The following is a 16,957-nucleotide window of genomic DNA, read 5'->3' as shown; positions in this document are numbered from 1 at the left end:
TTGTACTAATATACTCTTGACTCTATGAATCCTTGCTGTCATAATGTTGTTCGGTATTTGGTTGGACATTTCTCATGATGGGAACCTAATTGCTTTGCAACAGCGACGGCACGACCGAGAACGATGATAGCAAGAAGAGCGGACATGGCACATGGCACTCTGCCGAGCACTTTACACACACTAACTCCCTGTCTCCCCATACCATCGCAATGAGGCTGCGAGGCCCTGAGTCAACTATTTAGTAACTGGCCCGGGGTCCTTCAGTAGATGCAATGCAGTCGGAGTCTGTGTCCTCACCCAGGATGCTTTTTACAAGGAGATCTGTTCTGTGTTTGGTTAGCTCTTATTTGTAAAAAAATTATTTTTTTGTAGGCAGTTTTAAGTCTCTTTCTTACTATGCCTTCTCCTTAAACTTAGTTGTACCATGTCTGGCTTTTAAAATCTTACAGTGTATAAGTTTGTCTGCACAGCACCAGATAGACCTCTTCAGTTCTTGTGCTGGTTTTCTTAGGATAACCATTCTCAGTTCTCTTGACAGCTTCTTTCTCTGCAGTTCTGCTTTGTTATTCAATCAAGTATAGGCGGTGACCTAGAACCAGAATTTCCTTAACAACTTTAATATTTTATCCTGAGATTCCGTATAGAGACAAATAATGAACACATTACAATAAAACCAGCACTGTGTTTAGAAATGGAAGGGAGGCAGAGGAAAAGAGAGATCTCAGTGAGGAGAATCTTTACCTAAAGGTCTATCAAGTTTTGTATTGAAGACCAAACTATCTGCCACCTTTGAAGGAGGAACAAAAGCATATGTTAATTACTGGGACTACTGGGTGGCTCAGATGGTTAAGCATCTACTCTCAGCTCAGGTCATGATCCCAGAGTCTTGGGATCAAGTCCCACAACCTGCTCCTTGCTCAGCAAGGAGGCTGCTTCTCCCTCTGCCTGCTGCTTCCCCTGCTTGTGGGCTCTCTCTCTGACAAATAAATAAAATCTTAAAAAAAAAAAAAAAGAATATGTAAATTACTTACCAAAGCATTCCATTGATGTAGAGGAATATTTATAGAAATTTTGGACTAACCATATACCTCTTTAGACTTTATTTATTTGTTGTTCTGATTCTAATTTAAACAAGTATCTACCTTATTTTTTGTCTGTATTTTTTCTGCTCTGGATATTTTTGCCGAGTAACTTTTGCCCTCCCTCCTTCAGTGCAGATCAAGCTTAAATGCTTTCCCAGGCACAGCAGACATCATTTTGTATGCTGCAGCCTGACATACTGTGCCTAAAGTCTTTGTCTTCTGTTTTTGCTATTGTTTAGTTATATTTGTATTTGCCTTGTTTTACTGTTTTTGTCTTTAGTGTTGTCCTTTCCTGAGGACAAGGACCTTGTCTTATTTGCTGTAATATTGTCTATTATAATCCAGAGGTGGATATTCAATAATAATTTGATAAAAAAATTTATATTTATATATTTTATCTAAACTCCTTCATTTGCTAACAGTATGAAAGTATATTGAAAGTAATCATATTTCAAGTAAGCGTGGTTTTGGTTTTGAGGTATTTATGACTCAGGTCTTACCTGATAGGCACCTTGGGTGTAATTCATAGTGTTGTACTTTAGATTTGATATTCGTTTTTTTTACTGCATTATCTCAAGTGGCTGGATTTGGGTTTGGCTAAGGAAATACCCCACCGGATGTTTTTATGTGACCCATTGTGTTGAACACCAGGGACTGTTCCTACCATCCTACTCCATACTCTCTCTTACTTTGCATGTAAATGATAGTTTTCTTCATCACTTTTCACAGTCAGTAGCAAATTGAAACATGAAATCATTACATCTGACTTATTTGTAACTAGAGAATGTTTAGGTATGGATGAATGTGTTATACCTGTACTTGGTTAAAAAGGCTTGGCCTTGGGGCACCTGGGTGGCTCAGTGGGTTAAGCCTCTGCCTTCGGCTCAGGTCATGATCTCAGGGTCCTGGGATGGAGCCCTGCATCGGGCTCTCTGCTCAGCGGGGAGCTTGCTTCCTCCTCTGTCTCTGCCTGCCTCTCTGCCTACTTGTGGTCTCTGTCTGTCAAATAAAGAAATAAAATCTTTTTTTTTTTTAAAGATTTTATTTATTTAACAGAGAGAAATCACAAGTAGGCAGAGAGGCAGGCAGAGAGAGAGAGAGAGGAGGAAGCAGGCTCCCTGCAGAGCAGAGAGCCCGACGTGGGTCTCGATCCCAGGACCCTGGGATCATGACCTGAGCCGAAGGCAGAGGCTTTAACCTACTGAGCCACCCAGGCGCCCCAAGAAATAAAATCTTAAAAAAAAAAAATAAAAAACAAAAAGGCTTGGCCTCACTGCTGTTTGTTCTAGAACCTGGTTGGTCAGTACACAGAAGTGATCAGATCCAGGAAAACTTAATCCACTTATCAAAACTCATATAAAACCTAGTGAAGGTTGGAAGTTGAAGTCGGTGTATTCCTTCACCTAGGATGAACAGAATACAAATGACTTCTCTTCTAGCAAAAGGGTCTGTCAGTGAAGTCAGATCATTTTTTGAGAGGTTTGAGAAGTGAGAAGAAAGTTAAGAGCATGAAACATTGAAAGATGGAATGGCCCTTTTATCTCTCACTATCCAATGAGATGTATGCATGAAGAAATACAATTAGGAGAAACCATGTTTGGAGGTAGAATGTTGCCTGCAACTTTACCTTTTTCAGTGTTCACAGTTAACTTTTCTGATGATTTGTTTCCTTTAAAATGGCACATTTTAATACACATTATATTTGAATGAGTTGTCTGATTTTCAGAGACACAGTGATCTTTGAATTTAAGTTGAAAATTAGTTTCTTTGACTTACCTCTCTTAACTTCCTGTATTTTAGCGTCCACACTGACTGTTTAGAAATATTATGAGAAATCTAGGTATCTTTCTTGCTCTCCAGTTCCCATTCTCTTTTTCTCCTCTTCCTCTCTCTCCTTCCTATTTTTCCTGGTTGACTTTAATTACTTACTCTGTCCCAGGCACTGCTCTAGGTATTGGAGATAGAGTGGTGAATAAGACAAAGTTCTTGCTCTTTATGGGTTTGTAGATTTAATTTTTCTTCCCACCTTCATTGTTTTGGTGTTTACATTATCTCATACTACAATATCAACCTGAGTGAAAGCATGCTTACAAATTAAGTATCTTGTCAACTAATCTTGAAAAAATGAATCACATTTCTATGGAAAATTTGCTTGTGAAGAAAATAACTGTTCACATATGTCTTAAATTATTATTATTTTTTAATAGGAAGAAATGCTCTTCACCTGGCTGCGAAATACGGGCATGCATTGTGTCTACAAAAACTTCTACAGGTAGTAAAAGTGGTTAATACTTTGTCTTTACTATTTTGACTGTTAATAATGTGTTTTCAGTGTGTTTTTGGAATTTGAGATCAAAGAAAATAGTAGGTTAATTCTGACTGTTAGCTTACATAATTTCTTTTCCATCATTTGTGAAAGAATGTGAACAATAAAAAGCAAAAACTCTGAGGGAAGTGAATCGCATAACTCACTGTATTAAAAATAAATAACAAAGGCTTGACCTTCCTGTTGACATTAGCAGGAGACTGGAATTTTCTGTTGTCTGGTCTATGACATAAAGTGATACGGAATAGGAGCTATATATTTCTCTCTAAACATCAGTCACTTAGACTACATGATATGATATCAATACCTCTAGTTAAACTTGTAGTCAGGCAGCCACAGAATTCTTTGAACTAGTGGACTGAAGAAAGTTTTCAGTTAAAGGGTCCAGTCCTCCATTTCTAGAAACATTGTTACCACTAAGTTTCATAGCAGAACTCATTTGTTTTTCCTGATTCAGTTGTTCAAATTTTAACTCTTGTTGAGAAAAAAACCCCAAACAATAACAGTTTCTACATCCCATGCTATTATAATGTACCATATGGTTTCCGGTTTGGTGGAAAACTTGAATTTACAGTATAATGTTATTAGATTTGTTTCATGTCAAAATATTTAGTGGCTTGTCTAGTAGTCCTTAGGTTTTTTGATAAATGGAATATTTTAAGATTAAATAACAGCTGTTCATCTGAGTCTAGTTGTTTAACTTTAAAACTCTCCCAGCTAAGTTTCTGTGTTTTAACAGTACAATTGTCCCACTGAACACGTAGATCTTCAGGGAAGAACCGCTCTTCACGATGCAGGTAAGTGAGGGTTTTACTGGGATATAGCCAGTATTTGTTAAAACGGCTCGGCATTGAAATTCATTTCCAAGTTTTAATATGCATACATTTGTATTCATGGAGAAACAGAATATTACAAAGTTTTTGTATACATGAATATGAAATTTATTTGATTGTACAGCTTAAAAAGATTCATTCAGCCAAGGCTGGTTTGCTAGATCCTAGAAGTCCAGAGATAAACACACATGATCCTGCTCTCAAGGAAGTTCTAAGCACTGTGTCATTGTGGGGATTGGGTGCGGGGGAGGGAGGGAGGGATGTGGTAGGAGAAATGGGAAGATGATTTTTTTTCCTTAAAAATTACATTTACCTAATTAACATGTCTGAACATCATTTTTCTCATCTGCAAAATAAAGTTAATACTACTGCAGTAAGTGGTTTATAATTAAATTATAAATAGTGCCTGGCATGTCATAATTTCTTAATTAATGGTGGTGGTAGCTGTTGGGTTAGGCCTTGGTGCTAAATTTCATATCACTGTTATGTGCTGTATTTAAAAAAAATTATATTCGTAATTTCATAGATTTTATTGATCATACTTGTGTATTTAAATTTATCTGCATTATTCTTCAGTGGTCTTAATGACAAAAGTTAGATATTAAGTGTTTTTGGACTATACCACTGTCTGACCTCTGGCCTGACTCTTCTTAGTCTGACATTCCTACTGTTTACTGGAAAGCCAAAGTAAAATAGTTACCCTCTTTTGTCATGTTTATGGAATATCTGAAGTAAATAAAAGCGGTCTTCATTAAAAATGGAATAGACTGCAAATTTCCTTCAAACTTCGGGACCTTAATTTATTTCAGCTTTTTTCTTTTTATGTTTTACGTGCTTTTGTGATAGTTTAATTTTTTACACAAGTGTTTTTTGTTGTTGTTGTTTGTTTGTTTGTTTTGTATAAAGTGGTGGTATTTGCAAAGTATTTTCATATGCATTGTTGTTTGGGCCTCACAATGACCCCCAGTGTGGTTTTTGTGTTTGAGGAGAAATGCCTTATCCCTTGTTCTCTATGGGCCCTAGCTCTGCCTTCTGGGAGGTTCTTACTTGTCCATTATTCTCTAAGGTCACAGGTAAATTGAATGGCAAACAAGCATGTCCTCTGTAGAGGGAGCTTAAGGACTGGAACAATCATGAGTGTTAGCAAGGACCTTCTGGGACCTTGCGTAGTACAGTTCCCATAAAACCTTTGTCGGCTTTCTGGTTTATTTGTTGCCAGCTATTTCCATTTGTCCATCTCCAAAGTTACTTCCTGGACATGAAGTTCTTAACCATCCTTTAGTTCTCGTTCTTGTTTGTAGAGTCATGACTCTGCCTCGTTTAATGGCTGCCGCCTCACAGCCATCTGAAATAATACTTTTGAATGGGATTATAATGTCCTTACCATGATATTTATTCCAAGACTAAATTTTTTTTTTTCTCCTTGGTGGGAGAAAAGTTGTGACCAACAATAGTGGTATATCTTGCTGTTTGACACAGAGAAGCAGTTGGCTTCCCCACATCTCTGAGGTCCCAAATATATGTGTTCATAAACTGGCTAATTCTTGCTTGACCTGTCTCTTTCTTACCAGACCTTGCTGAAAGTAAGCAACTGCCAATGTGCACTAAATTTTTGGCTGTTTTCTATGGTTTCACCTTGAAAGGCTTCATCGTCAAATGGTACACCTAAATAATGATCGATGATATAGCTCTTTCAAATGTTTTGCCATAGTGTGAGAAAAATCACAAGATTTCTAGCCTGAAATATGTTTAGTCACTACTTAGTTCCCAACCACTAAATCAGTGCCGTATGATTTACAGATTTATTGTAACAGCACCGAACTCCTGATAGCAGTTTTGTCTCCGCTAGAGATAAGACTAGGCTTCTGTGACAAAGACATTATAAAAGAATACTGGCTTAACAAACCCCACAGGATTGCTTTCTTTCCTGTCGTAGTCCCAGTGTTCAGAGGGGCTTGTGCCTCTGCTCCCTGTGGCCATTCAGGGACCAAGATTCCTTCCATTTTTCCGTTCTGCCTTAAGCTAGGGTGTTGTGCTCATCTTTAAGGCTGAAGCTGAAGCACTTCTGTTTTCCTGCTCACAGGAAGGGGAAAAATCATGGAGAAATGTATAAACCATTCTTTTAAGCCCTAGAGTCAGAAGGTAGCACACATCTCTCCTGTCACATTCCACTGGTGAGATTTAATGCACATGGTCATGCCTGCATGCAAGCATGCAAGGGAGTCTGGGAACTGGGGTCTCCAAGTGAGCCTCCAGTTCCCCCCACCCCCACGTTCGTTACCATGGAAGAAAGGGTGACCACGCTTGGGTGAATGGCTGCCACTCTCCACCATAGCACCTTTAATGCTGACTTTACTAGTTCAATATATTGTAGCTCTGGAATTTATTATGCTTTACATTGTTTCATTCTTATTTTCAATTGGGCCAGAATGGCTGTTAGTTTTAGAATTCCTGGATTAATGTATTCAGTTTCAGTTTATCTTTTTTTAAAAAACTATATTTTATGTAAAAGACTTGTTGGATTAAAGACAGCAGAAATGAAAATTTACTTGATTTTCTTATGTGTATTTTGTTTTAGACTGTGAAATATATCACACACACACACACACACACACACACACAAGAATGCTGACTTCGTCAGTACTTTTGTGGCTAATAATCTAGTCTTAACTCATAATAAATACTCACAGGAAGTATTTGTTAATAATAATATAAAAACTTTTAATAAAAACTCGTGAGGAGTTGAAACACAATCCTATTTTATGATGTTAACAATAATCTTTTTCCTAATACAAATATGAACTCTAGTGTTGGTTGGAAAAAAAGCATTGTGTCGTTTTACAATATAATTTTCAGCAAAATGACCCTGCTTTGCATCATCAAAGGCAGACATTGAAATCTATGAACTATATGAGTCAAACCTTTTTTACTGTGACTCTTCTATAAAGACCTGAATATGATTCATTAAAAAAAGAAAAAAATTGAGCTAACCCTTCAAGGATCAAGTCAGTTGTAGCCACATTTAAGAATATATTCTAGGGGCGCCTGGGTGGCTCAGTGGTTTAAACCTCTGCCTTTGGCTCAGGTCATGATCTCAGGGTCCTGGGATCGAGCCCCACATTGGGCTCTCTGCTCAGCCGGGAGCCTGCTTCCCCCTCTCTCTCTGCCTGCCTCTCTGCCTACTTGTGATCTCTCTCTGTCTATCAAATAAATAAATAAAAATCTTTAAAAAAATATTCTAAGTAGAAAATTTAAATTTCATTTTTATTTCTATGTTTACACTTAGGGTAGAAGTATATTGTCTTCTTTACAGGTGACAATATTCGTTGGTCCCAATAAATTGTACATTTATAAAATGATCTGGTCTAACCCATTTTCTACAATAGGTACTTAAAATGCTAAACTAAGAAGTGGATGATGTGAAGCTTGGTAGTTTAGAAATTGTAGAACTTATGCCTTATATGGATGTAGCAAAGCACCATGTGTCTTACCAACAGATGTTCACCATTTATCATTTTCCTTTGCTCCTCAAAGCCATGGCAGACTGTCCTTCCAGCATACAGCTGCTTTGTGACCATGGGGCCTCCGTGAATGCCAAAGATGTGGTGAGTCCGTGTATGTTTATTGTCATTTCAACTCGTGTATTCAAACTTTTATGTTTTAGGAGATTTGTTGTCTTAACCTTGTTTTATTTTTCTTGTTGCTTAGGATGGGCGGACACCACTGGTTCTGGCTACTCAGATGTGTAGGCCAACAATATGTCAACTGCTGATAGATAGAGGAGCAGAGATTAATTCCAGAGACAAACAGAACAGGTAATTCTTTTATCACAGCTCTACAGACACCAGCTGGATTCACAGTGACTCTGAAATTCTGCCGCTGTGACTTGTCTTTTCCATCCCCCTTTGGATCTTTCTTTTCTTGGAATTAGCACCCACTTCTTTTTTTCTTTCCCTTTCGTTTTTCCCCAGAGTCTGATGAAGGAAGAAAAGGAAAATAGGGTAAATGTGGAATACAAGCAGTGATTAGAGCCTGTCTTCAGGTCAGAAAACCGAAGAAAGGAATTATATCCCAGTTATTTATTTTAAAGCTTTAAAGCAATCTTTAGTGAAAAATGGGCTCAGATAAGATAATGAGGGAGAACAATAAAAAATCACACCTACGGTCTGCTTCTTTGTTAGTCAGTCTTTTGGGAGTAAATGTTCTTGGGTGTCCTGGAGCTTGATGTTTTTTCCGTTTTTCCATATAGACTTTCTCCATGTGTTGGTTCTGCTTACCCTGCCCAGGCATAGTGCTGTCTCCTTCTCTGGAGCCAAGTTCATTGCCACACCCTGAGGTTCCCTACATTTTTGTTACTTCTGTGTTCATGTCATTTTAGTTGGTGCGCACTAATACTTTTCTGTCTGTAACTCTCTCCTTCCCTCCTCCAGGTCCAGTGTATCGTGGTGCTGCTATTACAATTTTCATGTTCATGGTCCTGGTGTTTCCAACAGTGATGTATCTGAAATACATCCTATCCCCAAGTTGGAGCATTATAATAATTCATAACAAATTTTTGGGATTTTGTAAATGATTCCTAGTAAAACTGTTGGTTTCTTCTGACTTAATTTTATTCTTCTAAACATGTATCCTTTTTTTTTTTTGTAGTTCACTGGAAGTAAATAGGTATAATAAAAGTCTTCAGATGTCAGATTTTATAGCTCTACTTGTTTTTATTGTTTAGACCTCTCAAAGGAGGAAATTCTTAAGCAATTAAGTCATTAATGTGATTATTAAGGAAGTGGCTTTGTTACATTACTTTGTTTTTGCAAATACTATAATCTGGTTTCAACCATTACTAAGAAAATTGGGTTTAAAAATAAAGTTTAGGATCAGAGAGGGATGATCTGGTTGTTCCATGTATAATTCCTCATTTTTTTTAAAGATCCTATATTTTCTCAAGCACTTTGGAATGGCACGCGCGCGCGCACACACACACACATACACACACACATACACACACACATATACACATACATGATGAGGTAGGACAACGTGTATTAAATAGGCTAGGTAACAGATAACTTTAAAAATAAATTTAAAATTTGGAATTCCTGGGTGGCCCAGTCGGTTGAATATCTGACTCTTGGTTTCAACTCAGGTTATAATCTCAGTGTCATGAGATCGAATACTGTATCTGGCTCTGTACTCAGCATGGAATCTGTTTAAGACTCTTTTTCCCTCTCCCACTGTCCATTCCCCCACCTTCCAACTCATGCTCCTTTTCTCTCAAATTCAAAATCTTAAATATAAGAAGAAATGAAAAATAAATTAAAACTCTGTATTTTTTTCCTGGTCTTACTTATAACATTTTTTTCTCTAATAAAAAAAACTTTGTTGGTGGTTCCCGGTGTTTATAAAATTGTATTCCAGCAACTATTGGGAAGTATAAAAGAGAAATAGGATATGCATAGAATAAAAGCAAGGATCCATTTTCTTATGAAATCCAATATTCACAAAGACTGCATTAGGTATAGGATAAGTCACTTCATTTCATGAGGTATTTTTTGGTTTCCAGCAGTAAAAATAGGAATGGAACAAAATAATTTCAAAGTTCCTTCTAAATTTCCATGATGACTCAAGTGTTTAATTGCGTTATTGCTATTTGTTAAGTGTTTCAGTGCTGATGATCCTGCCAAGGCATAATAAACCAGTGGTCCATGATAATGGGGATAGTTAAGGTTGATGGAGGAGGCAGGTTTTATTTATTTATTTATTTTTAAAGATTTTATTTATTTATTCAACAGAGAGAGATCACAAGTAGGCAGAGAGGCAGGCAGAGAGAGAGAAGAGGAAGCAGGCTCCCACCAAGGCGAGAGCCCGATGCGGGGCTCGATCCCATGACGCCAGGATCATGACCTGAGCCGAAGGCAGAGGCTTTAACACTCTGAGCCACCCAAGCGCCCCTGGAGGAGGCAGGTTTTAAAATGAAGTGTGAAGATATGAAGATATGAATGTCTCCAGTTAGGAGAAGGAAAGCTCTTTTAAGGAGATTAATCAGAACTGGAATCTGATTCTTGTTTTGGAGTGGAAGGGATTGGTTGAAGAGGTTTACATGATGAGGTTTGTTCATGAAGGACTTGAATAGTTTGGGTTTATAGCTGTAGGTTTTGAGCAGATGGAGTAACAGTATCAGTGATGGGAGAATATTGTGGTAATTTACTTGTAGAACACAGAAGGACTGGAGTAAAGGAGGTTAGTTTGGTAGTAGAAGTAACACGTGTCTATAAGTGATGCCAGATTTTTAGCTCTACAAACTAAGAAAGCAAATGTTTTATAAATATGATAAAGTTAAACTTTAAGATAAAAATAGGAAATAAAATCTGTATAACAACTATTACTTTTTTTTTTTTTAAGATTATATTTATTTATTTGACAGAGAGATCACAAGTAGGCAGAGAGGCAGGTAGAGAGAGAGGAGGAAGCAGGCTCCCAGCCAAGCAGAGAGCCTGATGCGGGACTTGATCCCAGGACCCTGGGATTATGACCCCAGCCAAAGGCAGAGGCTTAACCCACTGAGCCACCCAGTGGCCCAACAACTATGACTTTTTAAAGTAATATCTATTTAAGAAGGGGCCTCTGGAATATTTCTGGAGTATTTTCTTGGGTCTTTCTCAACATCTTTTATGCTTCTGTCTTCCCTCTTAGAACTGCTCTCATGCTAGGCTGCGAGTATGGTTGTAAAGATGCTGTAGAAGTCTTACTTAAAAATGGTGCTGATGTCAGCCTGCTGGATGCCCTGGGCCATGACTGTTCTTACTATGCAAGAATCGGGGACAATCTGGACATTCTAACTTTATTGAAGACTGCGTCGGAAAATACCAACAAAGGTAGATAGCAAAGTAGCTAGAAAAGTCTAGCTTAATAAAGAACAGCTTTTAAAGACTCAGACCGTGGAACTGCAGGTTTTAAGAAGCAAAGCAGTCCTTAATGCTACACATCATTGGTCTTTCTCCCTCTGTGCTGTGGCTTTGTGTATTTGCATTAGTCACTTTGAGGCAGTGCCTGTTGTGTATGTTTGCTAGTTTATCAAGTAGACCCTGTTGTACTATGGAGTAGGTTAAGGAATGAGGAGAAAGAGCCCAATCAAGTGTGTTTTATTAATATATATATAAAAATATATATGTATATATACATATATATATAAAAATATATACATATATATTTTTATATATAAATATAATATATAATATATATAATATATATATTATATATAATATATAATATAATATATATAATATAAATATAATATATATTTTTATATATAATTAAAAATATATACATATATATTTTTATATATATATAAAACACACTTATATATACACTTATATAAAACACACTTTATATATATATAAATATATATGTATATATTTATATATGTAAATATATTTATATATATTTATATAAATAAATACGTATATATATTTATAAATAAATAAATATATATATACATATATATTTTTATATATATATATTTTTTTGGATGAGGAGGAGTGTAGTACTTAGCTTTGATACAAAATTTTAAAGAAAGAATCATTGTTTGAACATGTGTATAAAATATTCAATCAGTATTTATCAAATACTTGTATCAAGTATTTTTCTGTGTTTATTAAGGAGAAATATCCTTCCAGTCTTTTCCCTATGCAGGAAGGAATATCCTTGTCTTCACCCTATGCGGGAAATTGAGGTCACTTGTAGTGAGCTGCAGATTACTTTTTGTGTAATAGATTTTGAAGTGTTTTCCCTCATAGATAAACATTTTGTGTAAAATTTTTATTAATGTATGAAATTCCATATATTTAATTGAATTAAGCAATTTTCTGTACATTCATTTAAGTTGTTTACAGTTTTTGCTAATATACATAACAATTTCGTGACTGTCATGATGTGTAAATATTTTAGCGTTTTTTTATTATAGTCTTAGGATCAACTCCTAGAAATTGAATCCTATATTTCAGGATATACCCATTTCTTTAAGCTTTTGGTATATATTGACAAACTGCCGTCTGTTAGGAGTGTTTAAAATTTTCTATTTTGCAACTGCTTACCCTTCTAGCATTGAATATTATCCATCTGGATGTAAACATAACAAAAAAAAAATTTTGCAGTTTGATAGGTAAAAATAGGTCACTGTCATTTTAAATGTAGAGCAGTTAAGCTTTAGAGGGAGCTTTAAAACTGATTTCTTTAGTGACTCAATTATATAGTTAGAGAATTCATAATCTGTTATCTATCCAAGGTAACCTGCTGTTTTACTGTTCCCCCCCCTCCTCTCTTTCTCTCTCTTTAAATCTTTAGGGAGAGAACTTTGGAAGAAAGGACCATCTTTACAGCAGGTAGATCTTAATTTTAATTTTTTAAAAATTATATATATTGTGCAATTTCAGTAAAGAGTTTACAGATTAATGATTATACGCAGCTGTTTCAAATTTAAGTGCATGTTGTTCTCTTTGCTCAGTTAATCCTGCCCATGTAGTACCCAGGTATTAAGATCCTGAGGCTTTGATGCAATCCCTCAGCATGAGACAGTGGACCTCAATGACATCCAGTAGGAAATATCCTCCTGATTGCTGGCCTTGAGCCTCCAGCACTTTCAAATATGAGATATGGTACCTTGTTGACATTCTTCAACGATTAATTTTAGCCCAGTAGATCATAAACATAAACATTTCTCCCTTATTAATAGAGCGTAATGTTTACTGTTATAGGAAAATTCTTCCAGTGCCTTATGAAATGAAGAGAACAGAGTTCAAAACTGATTATATATTGTGATTTCAATACTGCTGTTATGATTTTGCTTTCTTTGTACTTTTTCCACCTTGTTGGTAGGACCTCAAAAAAAACCGCAGTATATGAAAGAATTCATACTTTGCCGTAACTTTGTTATCAAATCACTATTTAACCCTGGTTTTGTGTTCCAGTCTCAGTAAATATCTTATTGTTTCCCCCTAATCTCTTCAGGTTAGCGTAAGTGGGGCTGGTTTTCTGCACTGTCACCATCTTGCTCAAGAGCTAGCGTAGTAGGCACCTTTCCTCTTCTGTTGGCTGTTCCCTTCCAGGCTTTCAGCTTTTCTCTAGTGAGAGGAACCTGAGCCCTTCCAAACCCTGAGGAGAGTAATCAGGTACCTGCTGAGAAATTCTGACCATCATCCTCTCTGCACATCATTTCCTTGACCTCTCACCGGAATCTGAAAGCTATATGAAAGCATGTTTTCCTCTCCAGTCCATCAGAATTAAGTAATACATTCATGCATGGGTCATGTCTGCCATCACTTTACCTTTCTATCTGGAGCAGCCGTTTGTACCTTCTCTCCTGTTCCTCAGATGATCTAAGTAGGAGTAGAGTGGATAAAAATGCACTCCGTAATGTCTGTACCAGCAGACTTATATGGGAGCAGAGAAAGTGATTTCTGAAATATACACATATTTAAAATAAAGAATTATTGAATATTAATGTGAGAATGGTAATCTGCTTAGGGCTCTAGGAGTTTTCTAAATGAATACACAGAGTTAATATTCTGCTAGGAACAGTAAAACTCAATATTTCCATTCTTTGTTGAATACATTTTAAAATAGCTACCGTAGATAGCATTTGTTCCTGTGCTAAGGGACATAGAGTCCCTGTTATCAAGAAGAGTACAGTATAGTTTTAAAAATAAGACTTATTCAGTTGTTTGCTTGACAGACCTCTCTGGGGCACCTACAATATGCCAATTACTATTCTAGGTGCTGGGGAATCATAGTGTACAAAGTTCCTGTCTCATGTTGCTCCCAGCCTGGTGAGCGAAATGAACAATAAACAGATGCTAATATTTAGTATCATAGCATCTGCTTTGAAGAAAAGTGGAACAGGATTAGGGGATGAAGAGAGGAGAGGGCGGGAAGCTATTTTAGATGGCGTGGTCAGCAAAGGCCTCTCTCAGGAAGTGACATTTGAGCAGAGGCATGAAGGAAGCGAGAAGGGAGCCACAGGGCTCTGTAGAGGAAGCCTTAGTGGGCAGAGGGAAGGACAGGTGCCAACCCCCTGATGCAGGAGTGTGTTTAACACATCCAGGGGGCATTAGAAGGACAGCATGGAGGAGTGATGTGCGCATGACCGAGGAGGAGAGGCAGGTGAGGGAAACATCTGCCCGATGATGAAAGACCCTCTAGAGGGAAGATGGGGATGAAGGTAGAATGAGGAAATGGATCAGATCCCACACAAAGAACAGTCCTTTGCTGGAAGGAATGAAGCTAGAAATGTAGTTTGGGCCAAGTTGTGGGTATGGAATATCCTCCTAATAGGACCTTTCCTTTCTAATTCTAAATCCAAACTGATTAGAATAACAGTTAAAACAAGACTAAATAAATAATGTAAAACATAAAAAAAATTTTCTTGGAAAAGTAAAGTGGTAGTTTTTTTTTTTTTAAAGCTCTCAGAGAGACCATAGGTTTTTAAATTATTATGTAGAAGTAAAGGTCAGTTTGGCCAAAAAAAAGTTAAATACTCTCTTGCTTATTGATTGTGTTATGGTTTTATTAAAGCAAATCTTCAGGCTGGCATAAGGTTTCAAAGCAGTAAGTGTACAAAACAAGTCGTTTAGAGGATTGAACCAAGTCGTTTAGAGGATTGTCTGTCTTCCTGACCACATACTTTGATATTTTATCAGTGGTTAAAGAAATAAATGATTTCCGTATCTCTTTTCAACATTACTGTAATTCCCCGTCCTTTTTAAGTACTAGATTTTTCCTTTGGGGATGGTTGCTGATGTCTTATAGTGCAACTCTAGATTTGTGTTTAGTATAAATTCTACTTTCCAAATCTTGGGGACTTTAGTAAAAATAAATGTTTAACAGTTGGGATTTTAAATTTGATTATGTCTTCGTATTTTTAAATAAATCATACTTGATTTATTTAAAACCTATAATCAAAGATGCGCTTCACTTGGAGTTCCAAGTGCAAACACTGCCACCTTGTGTTGTATACAGTAAAATGTCATGTTGGATAAGCCGCACATCCCTAACTGGATATGTTGCCTACTGAGGAAAAGTATTTCTGTATTTTCATACTTGCTAACCCGTGTTCTCTTATATGTTTCACCAAAGCGAAATTTGCCATACATACTAGATGAAGTAAATATGAAGTCAAGCCAGAGGGAGCATCGAAACATTCAGGTAAAAAAAAAATTAGTATCCTCTTTGTAAAGAATTACTGTGTTGTTTGTAGTGGGGTTGGGTGGGAAGAGGAGCATGAAATGGGGAAATGAACAGGGGAAGGAAGGGCAGCCTGCTATGTTTTGTGATTCTGTTTTCTTGCCCAGTCCCTTCCAAAAGAATTGACTTTTGTTAGGAATGTTTGGGATATATTATCTTACAGAAATGATTGTTTTAATATGTATTAGGAAGGAAATAATTAAACAACTTTACATAACTTTCTGTTGATTTAAATCTGTTTGGGGCCATAAATCCTAAATTTGTATTCATTTTAGAAAACAAGTATTGGGATGAAAAATGATGATTACTAATGTAAATAAATGTGTTTAGTTTAATACAACTTTTTTTTATTTTGATAAAGAAAAATCATTTTGTTTAACCATATAATGTTCTATGTTAATCAGAGTGTTCAGAAAATAATTCTTATGTGGATTATGTGGGAGGAAGATTCCATAACTGAATGGTTTATTTTATGACTAAAACACATTAAAATACAAGTTGTAAAAAAAAACAAAAACAACAACAAAAAACAAGTTGTATAGCAGTTTTCCATATGATAAGACAAAAGCATTTTATTTGGGGTTTTATAGTTTATTGTTTATATAACTGTAAAAGAACTCTCAATTGGAGCCTTAAAGACTTCATCAGAGCATGGAAATAATTAGTGGAGCGAAAGCATTAGAACCCAGTCATAAACTTGAGAGGTGTTAAGCAAAAGTTAAAATGGCATATTCTTCTGCTATTTTCTATTTCCAGGTAATTTATTTATTTTGTTAGAATCATGGTGCTTTGCTGTCTTGTATATACTCATATTAATTAGATAAGAGGACCATAACCTTCTGCAGGCACACCTTGGAGATAGCGCAGTTCAGTTCCAGGTCATTGCAATAAAGCGAGTATTGTAGCAAAGCAAATACAGTAAAGTGAGTCAAATGAATTTTTTGGTTTCCCAGTACATGTAAAAGTTATATTTGCATTATACTGTAGTCTTTTTGTTGTTTTTGTTGTTAAGATTTTTATTTATTTACTTGAGAGGGAGAGAGAGAGAGAGAGAGAGAGAGAGATAGAACACCAGCCAGGGGGAGAGGCAGAGGGAGGCACAGACTCCCTGCTGAGCAGGGAGCCCAATATGAGGCTGTAGCCCAGGGCCCTGGGATTCATGATCTGAGCTGAAGGCAGACGTTTGACTGACTGAGCCACCCAGGTGCCCCTATACTGTAGTCTGTTAAGTGTGTAATAGCATTATATCTTAAAAAAAAAAGAAAGAAAGAAAGAAAGAGAAAAGAAAGAAAGAAAGAAAAGAAAGAAGGAAAGAAAAGGAAGAAAGAAAGAAAGAAAGAAAGAAAGAACGAACGAACCCCACTGTGTATACCTTAGATTAAAAATACTTTATTGCTAGGGTGCCTGTCTGGCTCAGTCAGAAGAGCATGTGACTGTTGATCTCGGGGTTGTGAGTTCAAGCCCTACGTTGGGTGTATAGATTA

The 16,957-nt window shown here is 36.5% G+C and overlaps 1 protein-coding gene across 4 annotated transcripts in view; it reads left to right on the top strand.

Annotated features, from left to right (window-relative positions):
• The window catches only part of UACA (uveal autoantigen with coiled-coil domains and ankyrin repeats), an 87,405-nt gene that overhangs the window by 49,674 nt on the left and 20,774 nt on the right, over positions 1 to 16,957 (top strand). For all 4 annotated transcript variants that reach the window (XM_059180540.1, XM_059180541.1, XM_059180542.1 and 1 more), the window contains exons 4-10: positions 3,290 to 3,354; positions 4,148 to 4,205; positions 7,776 to 7,846; positions 7,950 to 8,056; positions 10,929 to 11,110; positions 12,579 to 12,616; positions 15,366 to 15,434. In XM_059180540.1, the coding sequence (XP_059036523.1) occupies positions 3,290 to 3,354; positions 4,148 to 4,205; positions 7,776 to 7,846; positions 7,950 to 8,056; positions 10,929 to 11,110; positions 12,579 to 12,616; positions 15,366 to 15,434 (590 nt within the window). The remainder of the gene's footprint in view (positions 1 to 3,289; positions 3,355 to 4,147; positions 4,206 to 7,775; positions 7,847 to 7,949; positions 8,057 to 10,928; positions 11,111 to 12,578; positions 12,617 to 15,365; positions 15,435 to 16,957) is intronic.

This window comes from Mustela lutreola, chromosome 7, assembly GCF_030435805.1.
Source record: "Mustela lutreola isolate mMusLut2 chromosome 7, mMusLut2.pri, whole genome shotgun sequence".
In the NCBI taxonomy this organism is placed as follows: Eukaryota; Metazoa; Chordata; class Mammalia; order Carnivora; family Mustelidae; genus Mustela; species Mustela lutreola.
The sequence above is the reverse complement of the archived record's forward strand: the minus strand, read 5'-3'. Positions and strand labels throughout refer to the sequence as shown.